Source organism: Corvus hawaiiensis, chromosome 3 (genome assembly GCF_020740725.1).
Source record: "Corvus hawaiiensis isolate bCorHaw1 chromosome 3, bCorHaw1.pri.cur, whole genome shotgun sequence".
Lineage (NCBI taxonomy): Eukaryota > Metazoa > Chordata > Aves > Passeriformes > Corvidae > Corvus > Corvus hawaiiensis.
Window position 1 is genome coordinate 30,380,282 of NC_063215.1, and position 24,378 is coordinate 30,404,659.

General features: G+C 38.2%; 1 protein-coding gene across 1 annotated transcript in view; it reads right to left on the bottom strand.

Moving 5' to 3' along the window:
• Positions 1–24,378, bottom strand: part of LMBRD1 (LMBR1 domain containing 1) — a 72,616-nt gene that overhangs the window by 35,720 nt on the left and 12,518 nt on the right. The window contains exons 4-7 of the mRNA XM_048298298.1: positions 21,486–21,583; positions 20,448–20,515; positions 15,513–15,601; positions 9,417–9,490 (exon numbers count right to left, since the gene is read on the bottom strand). Coding sequence (XP_048154255.1) covers positions 9,417–9,490; positions 15,513–15,601; positions 20,448–20,515; positions 21,486–21,583 — 329 coding nt within the window. The remainder of the gene's footprint in view (positions 1–9,416; positions 9,491–15,512; positions 15,602–20,447; positions 20,516–21,485; positions 21,584–24,378) is intronic.

The following is a 24,378-nucleotide window of genomic DNA, read 5'->3' on the forward strand; positions in this document are numbered from 1 at the left end:
CTCAGAAACAAAAAGCAGAACATAAGTGAAGTTGCAACAAGTTGTAAAATCACGTTTTACTGAAGTTGTTTCATCAAGTAACTGCTTCAGGGATAAATCCTTGACTATTGAAAAGATCCAGGAAGGTTTTTTGCTGGAAACCATAACTTCTAGTGTAAGTTTTCTAAATTGCACAAGCTATGAAGAGTTTCACTTACAAGGAAGTATTAAGGTGGGAAGACCTAAACATCAACCATATCAGCCATAAGCACATAGATCAGTTAAGAGGAAGACAACAAAATCACACTACAATTAATATAGTCAATTACTTTAAAATAGAGTTAAATGAGTTAAAGCTAATTTTGAACACCTACTGCAAAAAGCTTGAAGCCATCAGGCACTATACTTTAAGTGGAAGTTGATTATGTTTCATTTTCTATATCTGCTATGTTCAGCTAAAAAAATATGGTCAAATGAGTAACTTTGTGACCCAAACAGGATCATCTCTCCTTGCTAGAGATCAAACAGAACAAGCAAATTTTTTCTCATCAGCTTGGTGCACAACCAGAACTATAAATGAACATAGCTTAAAAACTTTTTCTGGTTAAAGGTATTTAAGAAATAAACCTGTGATTTCAATAAATTATCAAAAAAGTACTTGTGTAGCATACCAGAATGACTTCCTATTCCATTTATAATTAGAGGTCTATATATAATGCAAGTGGCTTTAAAATGGTTACCACTGAGGTTTTTAAAAGGTTTACATGTAATCTTGGGCAAGAAGTGTAGCAATTAATATCGACAAACATTTCTTGCACAGCAGTGCCCTCTAGTGAAGTCACATTAAAAAGCCAAATTAAAAAAAGAATTTTTAAAAACACTGTATAAAAGGCATCAGAAATGCTCTCAGCTTTAAAGATACAAATATTCAAATTCCTATTTTATTACAATAGCTTGTTTCAATACTTCACCTCAAAGTGTGACCATGAAAGACAAAATGTTCAATTCTACCAACCAGACTGACATAAATTCATCTATTCAAATTAAAAACAGCTGATCTATTTTAATATATGCAGTATTTAAGAAACACAGTCAAGCATGAGCTCATTTGCTTCAATACAAATGTACCAGGTTAAAAAAACCCCTCAATTTAAAGAATTATTTTGGTCTAGAAGAATACTTTTATATAGTAGTAACCTAATTAGCTTTTTATTTGAATTACGCCAACCATGAGGGAAGTCACAGGATACCTTTTACCTTTCACAGCAATTGACACAATTCAGTTGCTTACATTGAACAGTTTCATATGAACACAAGGCACTCTTGCCAGCATTGCTTCTGACTGACCGCATCAGTCAGTCCAATTAAATAGCCTCAAGAGAGGCACACCTTCAGGTGTCACACCAGCACAGGTGACACTGAGTCCGTGCAAAAGGAACTGGGACTACACCTTGATTGAAACTGTACCTTCTCTGTGCAGCATGGCTGCACAGCTCTCCTGCAAAGTAATCTGACTCTACAAGGACTCATCATCTGCTTTCTTACATTAAAGGCATGTCTCCATCTCTGACTACCATTCAAAAGTAACAATTGGAATTCAAGAATCTTATTTCCAGAACATCATTAAGCATGGCAAATAGTGACAGGAGTTTATATATCCTCCCTTAAATTATGAGGGGTAAAGGAGAAAGCCTACTAAATGCATCTGAAGACAGCAAACTCACTCATGGACAGTGGGGTACTTGCTTCCTCTAAAAATCTCACACCATACAGCTTCGAAAATAATTCAAAATGTTATCTGATAAAATTTCAGTTTTTCATGGGAAGTTTTAGCATCCAATTTTCAGTTGCTACAAGAGCACGTAACTTTTTGGATAACATTGTTATAAAAAACATGTGAAAGCATGGAACAGATTGACCAAACAGAATAGGTAGGTTCACTATGGTAATTCCTGCACAATCTGCTGTACACAACATGAATCTTGCATTGAGCACTTGTTTCTCCATTTCTTTACTATTCGTCCTTATACTATCCTGCTATACATTCACCTTCATTTCTCATAATGTTTTCTCTCTACCATACAGACTCATTATTTGTCAATGTTCAAGTGGTCAAAAAAAATGCTGTCAAGGTTTCTAAGATATAGAAACCAAACAAAACAGCCTCTATACTACAGCTGTTCTACTATGCCCTGTGAACTTGTGCTTGCTGGACAAAACATCTGTGAAAGAGTTAACTCTACTTCAGTTACAGTACTGACCATAATTGTTTTGCCTAGCTGCCACCTTCTGTACTGTTCCATTAGGCTTAGAAAAGCATTAACAACTAAAAGATTAATCTACTTTCCAATTCTTAAAGTACAAAACTGTAATTTATCCACCAGTTTAATATCTACAGCTCTCCAACAGTGTAGTAGGAATCAGGCTGTTAAACCAGTCACCAGATTAGTTTGTTATTTTGGTTATTTATCACTTCATAGAGAAGTGAACATAATGAAATAGTTACATTTCTATTTCAGAATTGGCACCGAAGTGATTAAATAGTAATGACGATGAATGCTACTAACATCTCAATTTCTCAATAGCTGTTTGATGTCTGCTTAAATGATTATCACTAGTGAATGAGTGCTTTTAAGGTAAGACAGATTCTAAAAGGTTTTAAGCTCTTTGGTTGTTAATAATGTCAACTGCAGAAAAGTAAATCATAATCTGGACAAAAATTAGGTGCGAAAAGGTCATCCTATTTGTGAGTAGACAAGCTAAGCTTTCTAACATTGCCTCTTTCAGGACAGAGAAAAAAAAAGCTTTTTATAGTTCCATAAGAAAGCAAATAATGCTTATTAAATGTTTGGAAAAATTACAAAGCCAATTATAATCATCCTTCAAGGACATGCTAAATGAGATGCACAAGATCACTCAAAAATTAATCTATCATTGTATAAGTAACTTGTTATTCTGCCTTGAATTCTAATAGCAATCTGGAGCTGACAACAACTATTGTTCTAATACCTAAGGCCATGTAGAACCATTTCAATGCAAAACCCATTAATGAAAGAATAGATGCAAACTACATCATCTGTAAAACTGTTTCAAACTCTCCCCCAGCCAAAACCAGGACAGCACAACAGGCCTCATTTGTCATGTTCTTGTTACTATTCCATATTTATAGACATAGAAAGCTGTCAGTATAAATCATCAAGGTCATGGATTTGCAGAGCCCCCCAAAGATCACTTGTTCACATTTCTTACAAAACAATTTTAAGTATCAAGCATTGTACTTCAGTACTATACCTTACATAATGCCAAAAAAAAGTAGACTCTGTGACAAAGCTTGAAAACAGAAAAGCAACTACCAATTATGTTGAGACTTGAGACATACCAAGACATAGGTCTAAATAATGTTGCTCATTTAAATATTGCATGTACTTGAGAAAATGACATCTATATTTATGCTCTTATCAGTAATATTAATGCATCATGGGAACATTTGTAGATTTCATCTAAATTATTCACCTACACTATTTTATTATTTCCCCTTAAGAAGTTAAAAATTTAGAATACGCATCTTCCCTAGTTTCATCTTTCTTGTCCCTTCCTCATCTTCCAAAGTGTCAATTAAAATCAAGAAAAGATTATTCTTCAGTGTATTCAGCAAGGAAATGTAACATGAAATTTTAGTATATTCTAGAAAACCATGCTAAAAAGGATCAGCTCAAAGTTAGTCAAAAGAAATGTAACCGCAGCTTTTGTATTTTTACATCCATTCACAGAAGCAAGCAACTTTGCTTTTTGTCCAACTTAAACTGCTATATACAATTAAAAAGAAGTCATGCTGTTGAAAAAAAAGTTCTGCTTGACCACACATCTATTGATTTTTGGTTGCTTTGGTCCTAACCTATGTGCTTGCTACACTCCAAGCTTTTGGGAAATGTAGACAATTCAGTTCTGTGCCCACATCTTAATAAAATAAGTACCTTAGGAAGAACAACTGCTCATTGGAATGGCCATAATAAAAAAAACCCCAAAGATAGAAAACCAAAAGTTTACAGGGCAAATGTAAGGAAGCAATTTGAGAATTTACTGCTATGGACATTTCACTAAGGTGAGACACTTGTCAAATATAACAAAGATGTCTGCTTTAAATTATCCTTACACACTACTGCCAAAAATGTTTAGCCTCATGCTAGACACCTGTCATCTTGCTCTGCAATCAAGTGTTAGAGAAGCTGTTTTTCCTATAGAATTCCAACACTACTAGAAAAACGTTCTGACTCAAGAACCACACAGCTCACAGCCCGACATCTTTATTGCCCAGAGAAGACACTGTTGCCACATTCTGCAGGACTGTCCCAAATATCATCACATGGGAAACTAAAGAGAACAAACCAATTTATGTTCCATTTAAATTGTGGAGTTAAAATCCTCTAAATACTCCTTAATCATCTTTCTTGCATCTCATCTTCTCATTTGAATGACATGGTGTTAAGAAATACCGCAAAACATTTAATTTGCTCCTTTATTCAAATGTTAGCTCTTGACTCCTGAAGATATTTTCTGGCAAGCATGGAACTTGAATTAAAATCTAATTCTTATAATAACTATAGCTTTTTAGTAGGTATCAAAAACATACACAACCTTCTATATTAAGCTATCAATGAAAGTAGTTCTGAGTTTTCTCCCTGACCTTTTCTTGGAAAAGAAACTTTTTAAGCTGGTAATTTCCATGCTAGTACCCTCCCCAGTGATTTACCTCAAGGGATGAGATGCTTTCAGGATCAGCACTTATTACTAATACCTCTCAAAGCTTTTAACTAGGACTTCATAGAAATTGAGGAGATTGGGAACTTCTCATGCCAAAAAAGTTTTATTTCTTTGGCAACTTCAGTTTTAACAGTCTATTTCATCCTACCCCATTCAGATGCTGGGGAAAAGCTCACAACTCAAAAGCAAAACTCTGCATTTTCCCTCAAATGGCAAAAGCAGCTCTTCTCTGTATGTATCACTAGATCAAATTTACTGTGATTTTGATGTTTGAAGCCATAGAAAAATGGAAGCCAGCAATCCAATATAATGACAACCCCATTGAACTGTAGCATTACCTACATATCCATCACAGTTGGTAACACAACTGTGCAGCTATCCACAACTCTGGTCCAGCATGATGCTTCAATTTGTGCTGTCCCTCAACTGTCAACCCTTACCCCCCAAATTCCAACATATCAAATGCTACAATACAGTGCTCTGATAAGAATTCTGTTCTTCATTGCATTAACAGCTCACCATGGACTTCAGAGTAATGTATTAAACCAATCAGTGCCTTGAGAGGCTCTGAACACTGGACTGATCCTTAAAAAGTAGGTTTTAACTAGATCAGTCCTTGGGGTAAATTTGTTAGTTCCATAATTTAAACTGGAGCCATCTACAATCCAAATAACAGCACCCTGCTGTATCCCTCCTCCTGAGGAAGGAGGAGGACACGCTTTCACAAAGAAAGCCTAGGAGCACACACCTGCTGAAGTGAGCTTTTGCGCTCCATTTCTACTCAAATTCAAGGCTACCTGCTAACATTGCCAAAGCCTTTTTCCCCCCCAACTTTTCACAGTATTATATATTACCACAACACAGAAATTCAATTTTAGAGCAGCCATAATCTAATTCTTCATGCCGAAGGCCACACAAAGCAGTACTGTTAACATAAGTTCAACTAATTGTAGAATGGATAAATTGCACTGCCAGGGACTTTAATAAAATCGCTTGATTCATCTCTTTCATGGTTTCTTCCATAAATAACATTTGAAGATGAAATCAGTCAGCTGAAGTCACTTCAGGCACAGCATTCCTATTTATTTTTAGTATTCTCTGTTATAGTAAGCATTCAATGTAAAGTCATTTTTAATTAGGTAGGAAAGGAGTTGCTAACATATCACTTATTACAATACAACCTTTATTAGATATTCACTTAGAATAGATTTTTTTTCTTGACTGTGAATGAATATATAGAAGACCAGATACACCCGTTCTTAGCTTCCATTTAACAATACAATAGCAACTCTGGCACTGAAACAGGCTGAGGATATGCAGAAGTCAGAGGAACATCAAAAAAATTTCAGTTATGTCTGTACTACAGATCCTCAACTCTTCACTGGTATAAACCACATGTGAGATCACTTCTGTCCAGAAACACAGGAACTCAGAGACCACACAGTGTCTCCATCTATTCTGTTTTCCATCATCTACTAAGCGTTTGTGGAAAACTTTGAAATAGGTGTCTTTGTTCTTCTGTTCACTCTTACATAACAGTATTCTCTTTCTGTGCTTAAAAAAAACAACTAACACCAATGATCAAAGAGTGGTTTGTTGACTAAGCACAAAGATCTCCCACCTTTAGAAACTGGGATAAACAATTTCATAAGCAGCAGAAGGCTACCTGAAGAAACACAAGAGCCTAAATACTTACTTGTGAGATGTAAGCAGCAAGCATTACAGACAATGCCTCAGACTTGTCTCTGCACTCAGGTCTTTGTCTCATCTAGAGTTGATTTTTTTTTTTAATACAAGGCTAATATAGCAAAAAAAACCAAAACAAAAAACAACCACAAGACAAAGAGAAAAGTGTCATTCCTTCCAGAATCATGTTCAGCTCCTCTGAAGTAGAGGAAGTAGAGTAATCCAAACTGGTAAACACACACTACACTCTGAGCCAACCTCTCCCTGAGGTTTAGGGAAGCACAACAGCCCAGAAACTTTTCATTACTGAAGCAATTTTTGTATTATGTCATAACACTGGGACAAGTCCAGCCACCAATATAAACTGGAATGCAGGTACATGGCATCCACATACTGTCAAGGGCACACTCAGTTCATTCTTCAGACCATGAGAAGGGCATTGCTTACGCTGTTACAGGTGAAGATAGCTTAAATATGGAAGCCTGACCACCACTGATGGTGGGAAAAGTGTTATGAAAGCACTACAGCATAAAGAAAACCCTGCTCCAACTTTGAAAACAGACCTAATAGGTATTTTTCACTGTCTGTGACACATTTCTACCTCAGTCCACCCATATATCAAAGGCAGCTCACTGTTTCAGGAAAAGATTCTACACCTGCCTGCAAACAATGACAAAAAATTCACATCAGAGGTAGATAACAACCCACTCCCATGTGAGCTCAACCAAAACTTCTGTAAAATAGCTCCTTGATTTCTCCCACTCTCCCTTAACACCCACCGTAAAACAGAACAGATAGTTCCAGAAGGATGAAATACAGCAGTTAAAAATAAAGGAAATCAATGTCACACTCCAGGCATTTGCATAGACATCTCAGTTGAAGTTTACAAAGCAACAAATTAGCCCAAAAATCTTGGTAATTAAGGCATTCAGATAACAACTAGTTCTCATGCTTGATGTTTCACCTCATTTTTCACTCAGTATTTGTGTAAGTTGTAAATATGTTGACACTAAAGCAACAACATTGAAGATAAGGTATTGTCTTCATCTGAGAAAACAAACAACACGTAACACTGAAGTTATTGACTGTGGATTTCCAGGTTCAGCTAGTGTTGAGGACAGAAGCATATTGTGATACTCAGCTGAATGGTGCCTACAACCAATCTGGGCTCAAAAATAAGTAGGCAATAACATTGGAAGTAGGAAATATTAGCAATAAATTGAAAAAATTCCAAGAATCACATAATCATTAAGGTTGGAAAAGACCTCCAAAATTATCAAGCCCAACTTCTGACCAAATACCACCATGCCCACTAAACCATATCATGAAGCACCGTATCTACTAAGGTTTTTGTTGTAAATTGTTTACATTTCAGTCAGGAATAAAGTTGCTTTATTTTCCACAATCTCACATTTTAGATGTTTTCTAACAGTTATAAAAACCATGCTTGGTTGTTTGAACAAAACACTAATGAGATTCTCCCAGCTAATGAGTTTGTTCTTGATGTTAGTCTCATGGAGGCTAGAATAACACTATATGAACACTATTTGTGCTCTTCAGCAGTGTAATGTAGTTGAACAAGAAATTAATCTTTTCTTCTATAATTAAAGGAAACAAAATATGACATGTTATTACAGACTAAATGGGGGTCTACATCTTTTTTGGCCATCACATGATCCAGATGTCAGCAAGATAGCCGGAATAATTTAATGACCCATGTCACTTTAAGAAAAGGCTTAAAGTAATAAAATTTATCATCTGGGTCAGGTTAAAGCACTTAGTCAATGGAGCTGAGAGCAATTCAGCTCACCTAAGACACCCACTAGTTGATCCACTCAATTGCTCTCCTACCTACTGCACAGACCCTGATGGCCACCAAGCTGTTGGGGATTCTGACACATCTGAGAACCTGTCCTGAACTGCTTTCCATAATTCTGCTGTAACTGACACCAGCCGGAGAGACAGAAAATCATTAGCTATACTTGTTACTAATTTAAGAACCTTAACATAGTAAGTACCTTACCCCCTTCCCTCTTTCTTAAATCCTTGTTTGAGTTTTATACATTTATAGTTTGCCAGAAACTGAACAGCTCCTTGGGTAACAATGTTTCAAAATAATTTACTGCAGGAGCTGTTGCTACAAAGGCACTTAGAATTCACAAGCAAAGCTACATGGGAACAACCTTATGTTAGAGCCAGGCTGCAATGGAAGAAAACATTATATTAGCAAGGACATGAACCTTAAGATTAAAACCTATCAGAAAAAAAGTAATTTCTGAGAAACTTTAACTGATTGATAACAGATAAATCTTTATCTTAAGCTTTAAAGCTGCTTCTTTGTTGCAAAATTTCACCTTGATGACAAATTAAAACATGTAGCATTCCAAACACACTGATTATTCACTGAAGGAAGAAAGAACAGAGTAGAAAAGCAAACGGCCACATAAACATTAAATGTTGGCCAAAGCTAGTAAGTTAAAACAGTCCCTGTCCTTTGTATATAAAGGCAAAGTCAAGCAGTTGAACTAACATAGCCTCAATCACACAGTTTACAATTGGTTACAGAATGAACTCTTCCAAATCCCTCTAAGTCACAGAAAGAACTGCAGTAGTTTAGCTCCATACCAACTCTAGGTTACACCACATTTCAGTGAATTAAAAAAAAAAAGGCAACATTTAATTCTCTACATCATGGTGGAGAAATAAAGGCTTAAGAGCAAGAGAAGTCAGTAACTGTTAAAAGTCATAAGCAATGTGACATTCCCTTGCATAAACACTTTTAAATTAAGTCTGATCTGTGTTCAGTACTAAAACAGTGGTCCTTAAAGCAAAAAGTTAAAACTTGGAACGAGTGTCTCAAACCATGAAAATCCAGAGCTAAAGACATTGCTGAATCTTTTTAGGATGACAAGTTTTCCACACAGGTACAGCCAGTGATAACCGCAAGTATCATGAAGATAAAAATCTGAAAACCTTGTGTAACAACTTACTGTGTAAGTGATAGCTGCCAACATTCCAATCACAGTTAAGGAACTAATGGAAAATGAAAGTGCAGTCAAGCCATCTGCAAAAAAAAAAAAAAAAAAAAAAGAACCTGTTGAAAATACTTAAAGTAGATGTGTAAGAACACTTCTTCCTAAATTAGTTTTCATGAGAGATTTAAGTTCATGAGAAAGAAGAAAAAGATTAAGACACAGTTACCATTCATAACTCAGACAAAAAAATTTACCTAGAAGAGCTTTTTGACCACAGCAGATCTTTATCCCAAATTGCACGGTCCCGGACAGACTCTTGTCTTTGTTACAAGCTCACAGAAGTTGCATTCACCCAAATGGCTGAATAGCCAGTAATGAACTTGCTCCCAGAGCTGCCTAATGCCTCTTGAAGGTTTATTTCTGGTCTCCCCAGGGTGCCGTGTAACTTGTACAACTTTCACGTGCATTCGGCATGGTTCATCTTAGTTTTGTTTGCTATCACCTGATTTCTCCTAATAAAAGCATTATCCAGAATCAGACAAGCATGGAACCTTCAAACAACCAAAAAAAGCCTCAGCTTCACTCAATGTATATACAGACCAACAAACTGGAAAGAGTTCAGGTGACTGTAGAGTTACTGTAGTCTTATAACTCTAGTAATTAAAAGAGATAGCAGAAAACAAGAGTGACCAAATAAAACAGGCATTTAACTCCCTAACACCTGCATAATTCTCCAGGTCTATCCCTAACCTCACCATGCAAGACCTCACAAGTGGTTTTGGTTACATAGTATCATGGAAACTTAAAGTAACCACTACAGAAATTAACTTCAGCAATCAATTTCACATTTGTGCTCAAGCCATAACCAAACTAGAGTTTAGTGTTCTCCCCCCTATCCTCCCCTCTAGCTAATTCAAGAATTTAGAGTACAGTAACTTTTATTCCTGCTCACACAGAATTACTAGCCTGTGTTCATTCCATTCTTATTTCCTGAACACAGCACCAAACAGTCACAAACTGAGAAATCATAACTATCCTCTATGAGGAGCTGCACCCCTCTTCTGACCAAACTAACAGGCCTCCTTCCAAAACCACCAAAAACTAATAGAATAGCACAGCCAAATCCAACTTCACAGCTCAAATCTCTCCTTTACTCTTTTTGCTAGATAGTATCAAACAACTTTCCCAGAGGTAAAAGCAGTATGTTCTTGCCTTTCAAATACCACAGCTATGTCTAAAACGTATCAAAAAAAACCCCACAAAAATAAACCTAGAACTAGTTTCCCTTCAGTAGCTGTGAAAATTTGACTTATTTCTGAAGTTTAGGAGAAAAAAAAGCCCAAATGCATGACCCCTATTCATAACATATCACACAATGTACTTACACACTGTATTTGATGATCTTCCTGTACAAGTATTTGAAACCAACATTTAACAACCATTTTAAAAGTCTGAACTATGCTCAATGGAACATTAAGAAACTAACTGGCTGAAAAATTGATAATTGTATACCAGAAGTATATTATCAGGCTTTGTCTCAGTGGATCAGTTTGCATTCCTTTCATAATCCCACTACCAACTACCAAGTGATGATCGGATGTTTGTCCTGTGTCTCAAGATCTTTGTATTTCTTGGGCCACTGCAGACAGACAAAGGAAAGGGGAAATTAATATAGAAACAGGACAACAGGTACAAGTAAAGACAAGAGGCAAGCATTTTGTCCTTATTTCTCCAGCATCTGGAACAACAAAGAACCTTTTGCAGAGAATTGTTGTCTGTAGAGTAGCTCTACAAAAACACAGGGGCCCCCCTGTGTGGGGGTCTTGGGAGACAGCAATCTGAAGACAAGCCAGCAGCATGCCCATCTATTAAAGGAAGGGACCATATAGGGAATACTGCAGCCAGTTTTGAGGCCCCTGCTACAGCTAAGACTGATAAATCTGAGCAAGGGGAGAACTGAGTTGGTTGGAAGTTGGAGCACATGCTGTGCAGAGAAGCTGAGGGAGCCAGGCTTGTTCAGCCTGGAACGCAGACAAGCTTGGAGACACCCAACACAGCCTGTCTGCTTAGCAAAGAGGTGGAGCCCAGGCTCTTCAGTGGTGCATAGTTGTCAAGTGTGAGACAATGGGTGACAGCAGGTATACCCACAACAGGTAAGAGGAGAGATTTTTTTCACAATGAGTTGAGTCTCCAAACTTAGGGGGTTTTCAAGAGCTAGCTGATTGTCTTGGGGTGACTTTATGATATTGAATCCCATATTGCTGTTCTATGCCCAGAAATTAATTTTGTGCCTTTCTATGCCTTTAAACTGAGCCTGAGAGGGGGGAGAGAAAAGTGTACTTTTTCAAAGCACCTTTGCAGTTTGTTTTCATGTTTCAAGGGCACAGAGATAGAGACAGTTCTCTGCGTTCAGCAGTGGCAGGAGCAGGAGGAAGCACCCTGCTTGCTCGCTTTCCAGACAGCTTTTGGCTTTCTTTTTCTCTGGAGAGAGACGGAGTTGAACTTTTGTTTTCCTGAGACTTCATTTTTTTTCCATTTTTCTCCGCTGGACAGTTTCAACACCAGAATACATTGGGAGGACTTTCCACCGAGGCCTTGACCCTGGAGGTGGGCACACCACCTTGTCCCAGCTCCAAGGAGGGGGAGAGAGAGACTACGAAAGGACTGAAATTTTCCCAGGTTTCTCTCAGCAGAGCAAGAGGTTTTATTATTATTTAGCATTATTATCCTCTTCCAGTGTGTTTGTTAAATAAATAGTTTGTATCTCTTTCACTTTCCTTCGAGAAAAATTCATTTTTTCCCAAACCTGGGGGGGGGGGGGGGGGGGGGGGGGGAAGGGGTGGTTGTAACCTGCCTTCTCAGAGGATATATTTCCAAGTTTGACCAAACCGGCAATACTCATAAAGCCCTGAGCAATCTAGTCTGACCTTACAGCTTCCTTCTTGGTGCAGATTTGACTAGATGGCCTGAGGTCTCTTTAATCTGAATTATCCTATGAAATTACAAGTCAGAAGGGAATGCTGATAGAAAACAAAATCAGACTTTCACATGCCAGCCCAGAATCTTAATCATTTTACTTTCTTAGTTCAAATAAACATTGGCTATACTGTATTTCATAGCAAAGACAGAGCCAAATACTTTGTTACAGTCTGTCACAGGTTAGCAAGCATAGTCGCAGAAGTGATGTTCTTGCAAAGGGGTGCTTACAGCTTCCTTGATGACCTGACAGAACCTATCAACTGGCTAGTTTGAATATTGACAATTTTTTAAGCCACATAAAATTGCGACCGCCTCTGTGATCCACACTTAAGAATAGGCAAACCTCAGGCCAACCTCGCTCTCTTGCTTCCAGCCAGGGGACAGGTAACCGGGCTGGGCCCGTGCAGGGACCCAGAGGGCCCTGCCAGGACCTGCTCAGGCCAGGCCCAGGCCGGGCCACAGCCATCCTGGAGTGGATGGGCCCTGTTCCACCTGCACACCCCCCCCCCAGCCCTGCTCTGTGCAGACGGAGGGGCCCGGCTCCCCCTCTCCAGTGCAGCCAAGATTCAGCTGAAGCTGCACCACTGTCAGCAAAGGATCATGTGACCAACAGTGATAAGCTTCATTCCAGCTGCAAGGCCTAGGTGAGATTAACCCTTTTAGTGCTGCAAATGCTGCAGACATTAAGTAAAGAAAGAAGAGCTGAAATCCAGAGGGAGGGGAAAGAGGAGATGCTTAAAGCTGAAAATCTGTTGTAAAGCTATGGTGGTGATGGACTATGATACATCAGAGTACCCATTGTAATTTCATGAAGGCATAGGGGGTGGAGCATTCAAACTGCACTTGTGAGCAAAAGTACCTGTGCTGAAACAACCAAATGCTGAAGCAGCTGTAATTTGATGAGAAGTTTGAACAGGGAGAGATGGAAGGGATGAGGACTCTTGCTCCAAACAGAAGGACAAGACCTCTGTTCCTACAGATGCTCCCAGAGATAGTCTTAGAGATGAAGATGAGGACCCCTTTGCTCCCAGGGAAAGGGGGGAGGGCCTCTCTTCTTAGAGATGAAGATACTCCCAGAGATGGGTGAAAAGAACCTTGGTTTCTCAGTGGCTCAACCTTAAAATTGTACCCCAGTAGCTCAAGAGTGGACCCTCGAAAGCAGTTGTGGGAAAAGCTGCAAGTTGGAGGAGGGACTCACATGCAAGCAGAGAACCAACCCGGGCAGCTGTCTCGTGATACTTGAAGCCATGAGAGAATTTCTTGTGGAGATGTCTCCACAGCATGAGCAAGAGAGACTCCTCTTCCTAAATGAGCTGAATAAGGTTATTATGGCAGTGGTAAACAGACTGAACATCTCAAGGGTTGTCTTTTTACATTGTCACTGGGAGAAGGGAGAAAGGTGGGGGGAGAAGAAGTGTTCTGAAGGTGTGGTATGATTTTGGTTTTTTTCCTCCTTCTTTTGAGTCTGTTAATAAACTTCATATTCTTTCAAAGTTTTGTGCCTGCTTTGCTTTTCTCCTAATTCTTATCTCACAGAAGGTAAACAGTAATGAGTATTTTGGGCCAAACCACTACACTAAATTGGTGTTTCCGCACTGTTACGAACTGAACCCACTACACAGTCATATCAAGGTTACCTGGAAAAATCAGCTTACATCTCAGCTCAACTGCTATTACAACCTGCATAAACAGTTTAAGAAGCATTTTTTCCTATGTTGTTATAATCTCTGCAAAGCAAGAGAAACACCTACAAGCAGACAGCCAAAACATTCAATAAGCTATAGATTTGTCTTCCCCATCTCCTATGCTTACAAGCACAAATTACAGCACAGAGCATATTATAATTAAAGACTATGTGAGGATGTCAAAGCAAACAAGGGCTTTGAGTATTTAAGTGGCAAGAGGAATAAGAGGCAAAATAGGGGCCTGGTGCTGAGTGGGGCAGGGGACCTAGTGAGACAGGACTTTTCCATGACAAGTCTGAGGTACTGAATGCCTTCTCTGCCTCAGTTTTTACTAGCAAGACCAGACTTCAGGAAACCCAGGCCAGGAAGCTCAGGGAGAAAAGCTGGAAGGAATATGTATCCTTGGTGTAAGAGGATCAGGTTAGAGAATACTTAAGTGAACTGTACATGTAAAGTTGATGGGGCCCTGAAGGGATTAGTGATCTCTGTCAGTGTTTGGTGTATGTCACTGCAGAGAACTTTTAGTCAGTACAAAATTCCTGGAATAATACAGAATATGACTTGATGAAGGCTTGCATGATTATATCCTAAAACATTCACAGAGAAGCCAATACTCTGATGCATATCAAGAATGAAGCACTAAATAATGGACTACTTATGCATTGGGATGAATGTTTGCTAGACAATTTTTAGTTACCCTTCTTTGACTACATTTGAAAAGTGACATCAAATCTGTCTTAGCTCACCTATAAAACACTTCCTTCACACCTTTACCCTGAAAACATACCTTGGCTAAGCACATGAACTACATCAGCTAAGTGTTAAATACTATTTCATGGAGCTTGGTCTTCACAACAGTTCTTCACAGTCCTAGTGTAAAGTATAACAAATATGAACAATTTTAGAAGAGGTCAGTACTGCGAGAGCAAAGGGAAGAAGTTGTCTAACACCCACAGGACTTTCCTGTCTAAACAGACAGAACCACTCACTTGTCTCATTCTTACAGTGAGCAGCAGTACTGCATTTCATTAGGTAAATGACTGAAGACTGTCACACATGATACACACTCACCACACCCTAAAAGCCAGCAAACTTCAGTGCCCAAGTAGCATTTAAAAGCGGAGTTAAGCGAAGACTGTGGAAGAAAGGAGCCTCCTCTCCCCACCATAAATATCAGAGGATACAGCACTGGAGTCCTTGCTGTCAAATAGGGACTGTATTTAAAGAACATAGAGGAGATCCTGGCAGTGTTTTTCAAGAGAGTTCTAATTTTTTTTTCCTCTGAACAGGAGGAACACTTGTATTGCAAAGATTTACTGTAGGAAAGCAGAGAAGAGTTAGAAAACCGTCACCAAGGAAGTTAATTATCTTGTTCAGTCAATGAACAAGTGACAGAAGTTAGCAGAGTAGCAACTCATGCAAAGCTCAGAACAAATCTCAAACTTACGACTACTTCCAAATTCTTCAAAGAGGAGCTTCACTTTCTCCCACTCTGTGGAGTTCTTCTTGTTAGGAATATCCAAAGGAACAAAAGCACTACAACACAAAAAAAAAAGAACTTTCTTACCCTAATTAGTCAAATATAAAAAGAATTCTACTTCCAAATTAAGAAAATAGATATCCACTAATTCCTGAAGAAAAAGCAGTGTTTAACTTTATTCCCATTCTCCTCAAATGCTGCATTTAGATCAGCAGAGTACATGTAAGTGTGTGTAGAGTCAGGTCTGAGGTCAATGAACAAGTGATATTCTATTAACCCTGAAAGAGGTAAGGGCCCTACACTCAAGTATCATTAAAAGATGTATTAATATGATTTATTATCCCAATTTGATTCTTATGCAGAGGAGCAAATAAACTCTAAACATCGAGACAAGTTCTCTTATAAATACACACTTCTGAAAGCCAAAATAAAATAATAATTTCTAAAACAAGCATTAAAATATAAAGGGATGTGTTTATCTTCCATTATTACAACTAAAGTAACACATCTGCTCCATTTCATTCTTAGTTCTGCAGTTGACCCAGAGAACTGAGCTGCAGAGAAGTTCATTAAGTATTTTTGTTCTTCCAACAAGCAGACTGGCAAAGACTGGTCAGAGAACAATGTCAGGTAAAGCAGGCCCCTAGCTGAACGCGTCCTGTTGCCAGGCTCACCATTTGAAGTCAACTAATAAGAGTAACTCTTCAGCACCTCTACAGACAAAACAGCTGGCTTTGTAACAGCTGGAAAAACAGTACCTCCATAGCAAAAACCCACTGAAACCACAGCTTTGACACATGAAATAGAATGTCTACGAGTCACAAGGAAGACAGATTTGAAGGGAAACACTTTAGGCAAAGAAGGCAAGAACTCAAACCGAAGTCCATAAAGTATGTTTACAAGTATCATTTGGACTTGTACGACAAAGACTACATTATTAGGTCTCTGCTTCAAGTCCCAAAGAAATACATATATTCCAGGAGCAGCCTCAAACTTTAAGTACAAAATACATGCTTTTGTTTCAAAGGTTAGGGGTAAACCAGCTGTGTGCACATGCAATCATCACATCAAAACCAAACTGATACTCTGCCAAAAAAAAACCCTGACATTTTAGAAGTCAAGATTTTAATTCTAAAAAAATCTTCTTGACTGTATAAGAGGCAGATTAAGGGCTAGCATTTGCTTAAGTTGACACATGCTTGTTGACTTTAGATTTATTCTTTTATCTGCCTCTAGTAGCAACTCCTTCTGTAAAAGAGCATCCAGGCAAAATGAAGACACAGGTACTAAAACCAAGTTAGGCAACACTTCTACTTACAAATGATAGAAAGAAATAACTGCAGGTTTATTTGCTAAAAATGGTTGAAATAGGAGACTCTGAGAACATAAGTGAGCTCAAGTCCTTTTTATTTTAGCACCGCTATGGATTTGCTATTTGTGGACCACACACAGGGAACAAATGAGATGGAAGAACATTTTAGGATATTTATAATTGCTTGCTTTTTTTCCCCCAAGAACAAAAGGGTTGTTTTTTTTTTTTCTGCTGAGACTACCTACAACCAGTATGTCAAATGACACTAATCAAAGCAGGACCACTGTATACATTATACTCCTCAATTAGCACTCAGATAAACCTTGACTGAAGAAGATGGACATCTAATTCAGTTCCTCCTCAAGTTCCATGCACCAAAGGCCCCAGAAAGAACACATGAATTATACATTTAGGTAATCCAAGCAAAGAAAACAGCTCAGCTGTGATGTCTGATACTTGGAGTTCTGGACACAAATCAAATTATTAACTGTGGCAATTTTAAGAATAGAAGCAAATTGCTGTGCTGTTCAAAACACAACCTGGGTAAGTTATGATTAAAATCTAGATCAATATCTAGGCTGCAGAACAAGGCAAGTAAATGCAAGACAAGCAGCTTAAAACTATTCACTCTTGGCAGGGCTAATACACAAGTGTATGATGGGCGAAGTTTGATCCTTAAATCAAAGTGTTGTTAACTGTCATCCTTAGGAAATTATTTTCCAACACACCAGATTTAGACTCATTTCCTTAAGTGAGTTCTGCTGTGATATAATTTGCATAACTATTTATAGGATAATTAGACATATTCATAGCTTTTTAAGAGCTAATGGTTCTAGAAAATTTAAGGTAACCAGTTTAATTCTAAACACTGACAGTCAGGGAGGCATTCATTTTGGAACCAAAATTCATTAGCCTCAAAAACAAACATTTTGTTTCATACTAGACTGCTTAAGGGTACCTTAACGTACACTGCAGTATCTCAAGCCCCTTGACAAGCACATGACATTTAGAGAAAGTATAAGGAAAGTAGATAATTTATGGGAAGGGAAAAGTATGACAAGTAAAAACTAGTTCTGAGTATCCCAGTATAAATTTGCCCTATACTTTGCTTTTAATGATACTCTGCGTCAGGTTATTTGTGTGCAGAGGATTTAAGTGTTACAGATATGCACACTTCTGCCAGACAACTGTTTCATAACAGACAAGTAAAGCAAGAGGTACAAACACTACTCCTCATAACAATTTGGCCAATAACATCCTGCTCACTGAGCTGTGTTATGAAGTCAGAAAAAACCTCCAAGATCATGCAGTACAAAACAGATTTGTTTCCCAAAACAGTCACAAAGATCTCTAGTGGAGCAAGGTCAACATCTTGGTAAGAATAAGACACTCAAACTTTGAGCTTAATATAGCTTTTATAATTTATTTGAGGACCGCTGGCCACAGAAATGGCAAAACCTTCTTGTGTAGGCCTTTAAAGCTATTTATTGACCTGTTTTAATCATACAGACTACTTGCTAAACCCATCAGAACAGAGGCTGTCTGACTATGAAACGCTAGGCATGTAAGTACAGGAAGAAAGACTTTGTCAGGCACTTAACAGGAAATATTCCAACCCCTCTCACTCTTGTAACCTGTGTGCAGGAAGATTCTAGTCCATTAAGCCTAGCCACTTCGAGTCAAGCCCAGTACATAAAATTCCAGTCTATTTTAACATTGCTCTGATCCCAAACACCAGTGAGAGAATCCCCTGCTACTCCAAGACTAGTCTTCACTACCACATTCAATCAAACCACACATATAGAAGCTTCAGCTCCAATATTTTTATCTCTTTCTGTCACACTGGACTTCTGCAGCCACTCCCTGCCCTTGCTATGGAAACAGCAGACTAACTCTTAACACAGGTAACTTCTTCAGAAGAAGCATATACATAAACACTGAGACACATGTTACTTAATATATATATAACTCTACTGGAAATAGAGTTCACATTTTCCTTCAGCACAGTCACCTCAGTTGCCTCTAAAACTGAGCCTTTTCCCCTTGAAGGGAGTCTTGCAGTCTCACTTAAAGGGGAAATACAAGAATTACCTTTTTTTTGTAGCAGCATCTTAGGTAGCAAGGATGCTTTATTCTGGGGGCATTAGGATGATACTACTATTTAATTATTACGACCATAAAAGCATGCAAGTAACCTCATGTGGATACTAGCAATAAAACTGTTCCAATTAGAAAACAAACTCCTGCTGTTTATCCATAGGTTTCAAGTCTGTACCCTCTGGGGAAGCATTGTTCAGTGACTCAGTCCAAGGGCAAGTGGCCAAGTAACAAGCTCTCTGGTTTGCAAATCAATCTCACTGTCATATGGCCAAGTACCAAAGGGGGTGGCCTATGCCACTGCAATTTACAAGCTGTGAAGACTTTTTAAAGAATAATACTAACAGCACAGAGGACAATTGGGGAGCTAAGAACCAAATTCTATACTACTGGGAGAGAGGAAGGAACATGCTTACAACTACTGAGGATTCAGTTAGGTGATACTACCAAAATTTCTAAACTGGATATATTATACAATTCATCTATCTATACCTATGATGTGAGCTACCTGTCAGAAACAGCTTTTGCCAGAAATTTTAGTAGTATTTCTAGACCATGATTAAGGTAACAAACCCCTTCAATCTCTTAAGAGCAAATACCTTACTTTCACTTAAAAGGACAAGAGACTTGATAAAAAGGTACCTTTAACTTTTATCAAAACTAAAACAATATTCCAGTAAGATGGTATACAACTGGAAGCATTAATTTCACTCTAGTTTCTACTTCACACTCCAGTACTTTGATATGGACCATTTTAGCACACATTTTGCAATTTTTACCAACTTTACTGCTGCAGTCAAAATGCTAAAAAGCTTATGACACAGCAGACACTAGAAACACTCAGTATTGGTGTGCATGTCATGCTTAATGGTGATCTGAAATCAATTTTCTGCTACCACCTGCAGTTTCAGAACAACAGTACTTGCTGCAAACAGGTTATTCACTTCAGTAATATTTGCCTTTTAAACAAATGCCAGCCAAACCTTTATCATAGAAGGCACAATTATAATGTAAGTATAACCCCACATTACACTTACATCCTTCAGACAGCATTTCCATTTAGGAAAGTATAAGCACATAACATCTAATCATTTTCCTAAAAAGCTGTTTTGCAATGTCCATTTCAGAAAAAGCATTTGAGAAAGGTAAAGCACTATTTGATGAGCAAGGATAAGGACAAGTTTTTACTCCCAGTTGTACACCGAAGCATTAATGTAGTTGTGTCACAGCCACCATGTCCTTGACATTAATTCACACTGCACATTCAGTCAACTTGGAAGCACAAGTACCTCCACAATTAAGAAAACCATTTTATCTTCCAGTTAAACTCTTACTTTTCAGGTACCTAATTCTCATGATACTTAAGCCCTATCAGTGATTAAGATAATGTTGATTGTACAGATTGAGTGCATCATAATTTACCTCTTAGAAGCACAGAACAGAACTCTGATAAATAAATCTTGCATAGAATAGTGCTCAATACAAATACTTACCCAATTAAGAGAAGAACTGCACAAATTGTGATGAATCCCAGGGTGTATTTGAGTGCAGTTTTAACCTGCTGTATATTAAAGAGAAAGTTAATACATCAACATAAAATGAATATAAAGGGATTTGTGCACACTAAGTATACTTAGCATAATAGGTATTCTACAAAAAAACTCCATAAAAAGCATGGGTAGTTTTATATTTAAGTCATAAGTATACATTCTTGAAGAGTCTCATAGCTTGAGAACTATGAACAATGACATGGAATTATGCTATATATCATATATATCATAAGCTATACATTTGAGCAGCTGCGGCTGGAAGCCTGGATATATTCAGTGCAAATACACTCAAAGAAAATACTTATTACTAATACTTTATATTATGGCTATTATTAAAAGTCTTCTTATGTTAAGGTTACAACTAAAGAGAAGGAAAACAATACTGATTAATTGATTAGAAGATTCTTTAGGAAAGTATTTTCATTTGAAAAGTAGTACCTTACTGGCACACATTTACTATATTCCCTGAAAGGTCTCAAGTCAGTGCATTACAAAAGTAAATGTGTTAGCTGCAGGTGAATTACTACTGCCTACTTTAAGGAAAAATGCAAACACTACAGTAGAAAGACACTAAATTTGAGTACCTGTTTCAGAATCAGAACCATCTTCCTATTCTCTACTTTAAAAGCTGTCACTATATATGTTCTCTATTCTAAGTCTCAGATAAGAAGTTTTAACTTCCTGTGTATGAAATCTTGCTCAAAAGAATTCTAGAAAGGTTAAAGAATTCATGAAAATATGGACATTAATTACATATCTCACTAAAGTTTCACTTCATGCAAGACCACAACACTCAGACTAGGGAATATCAGACTATGTCTTACTAAGAGCTGCTCCAGGATTTTTATGGGACTATAGTAATAAACAAATACTACAATGTTAATACCATTTCTAAGTTAAAAAAATCATTTTTGCTTTCATTTTTTGGGCTATATTCATCTGCCTTTTCAATGCTTGGTGCATTTGCTAGAGTAAACTTACTGAGCATGTGTTGCCATCATCCTCTTCCTTCTCTTCGTAATAGAAATAGACAAAGGGAATCCACAGAAAAACGCAGAACAGAATGATCGAGTACAGACCTAGGAGGAAAAATTTAATTAAATTAAGTTACATGGGCACTTCATTTACTGCACAGTAATTCAAAGGAAAGAGTAAAACATTCATTTCCTCTCATTCTAGCTCTTAACTTCAAGTATTGAAAAGTTACTAAAATTCACTAGGCAGCATACAGACTATTACTGTTTTGTGAGCTCCAAAGGACTTTGTCACACTGACCGCTGCTGTCCACTGCCCGGGCTGGCTCCAGCGGTGTGTGACAGGAGTGGGGAGCAGCCGCAGGCACGGAGCTTTAAAGCTGCTCCTCTGAAGCCTCAGCTCTACCCTGCGGAGCGCCGGCTCCAGACACTGCAGCACTCAGCAGCCCCGGACGAAGGGAAAGATAAAAAGTAGCGAGGAGGCCGGCCACAGGAGGTACCCCAACTTTATTGGAGGGATCCACAGAGGACAAGCCCCGCCTGCAGCGCGCCCATGCCTTATAAAGGGGGGGTGAACAAGGGGAGTACACCAACCAGGGACCAACAAGCGGATTAGGAGGGAGGGACGCTGGAGGGAAGGACTCACATCTGGCCCAATGGTCTTGGGGGGTGGAGAGAGAGGGGTCACATGCCCCAATGGGGCGTCGAAGTTTAGGGGATTTCCAAGAGGAGAGGTATCCGAGGGGGCAGGATCTTGGGGGACTGACGGGGGCCAATAAGGGTAATTAGGGAGGGCTCAGGTGATGGACACTGAACCTTTTGGAACAACAGGAGGGGTCTGGGTGATTGATAGGGAAAGAGCCAGAACAAGGGGAGGAGAACAACCATGTAGGGAGCACCGGGGGAGCGGCTTGGGTCTGGGGCAAACCAACTGGGAATAGGAGTGGGGAAGGTAGGGATGAACCACTGGGGTACAGAAAACATATGAAAATACAATAAAAACCTCGCATCACCACACGACTTGAGAAAGTTAACGCTTTCAGACTAAGGATTTCAGATCCATCTTCAATTCAGCAATAACAAAAGACTAAAAGTAATCAACTGTATGCAGATGATATACAATACTAGCACACTAGCTTAAAGTATAGTGAATAAAAGCAAGCTAAGCCACCCAATAACAGGTTGTTCAGAAAAACATATATAAAATGAAACTAATTTAAAGCTATTTTGATCATTGGATTCAGTATCAGATTCTACTATTAATGTAAGTACATTATGGATGAAAGACATGGTTGTTGCTGATGACCTCAATTCACAAAACAAAAAGCTGTAGCAATATAGTATCACTTCACACTCCCTTTTTAGAGGAAGGACTAATTGGAGATTGCAACAGATATTTAAGTAGCCACTAAGCCAAAACAGTCATACTGTCATGTCACTTTGATGCACAGGTGATCATAAGAAAGTGAAAGGTTTAACACATGTCTTTACAAATACTGTCAAGTTTTGAAGACATTAAAAGAGCTGGTCAAAATCAATTGGACTGATTTGCCAGTGGTATGAAGACAAAAGACAAATTCACGTAGAGAATTTCAAGTTTACACCTTCAGCTCTCTGTATTGCAAGTCAAACATGCTTTAGAATACAATTATTTAGGAAAATCTTTTAATACTTCATATTCTCTTATACTGTGAACATTTCAGAAGTCCATTAGGAAACCAAAAACTGCGAAGCAGTATATTACAGTATTTGCACCCCAAAAGAAAAGTATCCCAGAAGAGTTTACTAAGCCCTCAAAATGTCAGAATTGCTATACAACCAAGACAGCTTGTGCCAGCACAAAACTGCACCTTTGAAGGAGTAAGTAAAAATACTCGGGACCACAAGTCCTGTGATCTTTGGCTATTTTTCACCTTTCCCTCATTTTGCATGACTAACACCTTTCCATTAATACACTCATTCCTGACTTAAGTTTGTGACATCTTATCTTGGCTAGCATAGTCCTTACAGTGCCTACGTGCTCCAAAGAAATCCACCTTAGCATTTTCTCCTGAAGTTGGTATAGAAGCCATATAAAGTATCAACACCTAGAATCTAAATGTGAATCAGTAATTATGTCTAAATAGAACTCATTTTTTGGAAAATATTTAAAAGTGTTAAAGGTATCTACTGTTTAGAGTGCTGAGTTAGTATGGCAATACAAGAAGAGAAACAAGTTCTCAGTTAGTTCATGAATGCTCACATTTGCCAAGAGCATAACATTCAGGGCTGTAAAGCACCTTGAAACTTCTAACTCTAAAAACAAGCCTTCCTAGACATTCTAGAGCAGTAGAACTACTGCTAGACTACTAGAAAGTAGTCATAGTACCTCAATATTGTGAATGCTTTCAGAGATCAAGCCTCTCTAATCTATGATCTTTTTACATTAGTCCTAAATCCACACCACAATAGGCCAGTAAATTAGGCAAGTTACATGCATCATTAGTCCAAGATCAGAATAATCAGCCCATAGAGGTCACCACAAACACAGAAAAATCATCACTTACGTGTTATACTACGCTGAATTCAGCATACCTTACTGATGAGTTATGCCCTTAGCTCATTACATAATGGGACTGTGATCCATGTTTCTTCCAAGGCAACAAAGGAAGAAACACATTGATTAAAGAGACTATCTATGAACTGTATGAGTAAATCGACTTACACAGAATCATTAAGGTTGGGAAAAAACTGCAAGATCCAACCTTTAAATACGTTACCTGTTGCCACTAAACTGCTAGAGAATCACAGATTAAACAGATCTTTGAGTATTGCATGCATTATAAACATGCAGCAGTATAAACTCCAATCTACACTTGCCGAGCTTTTGCAATTGTAACTTGCTCTTTTGAAAAACTTGG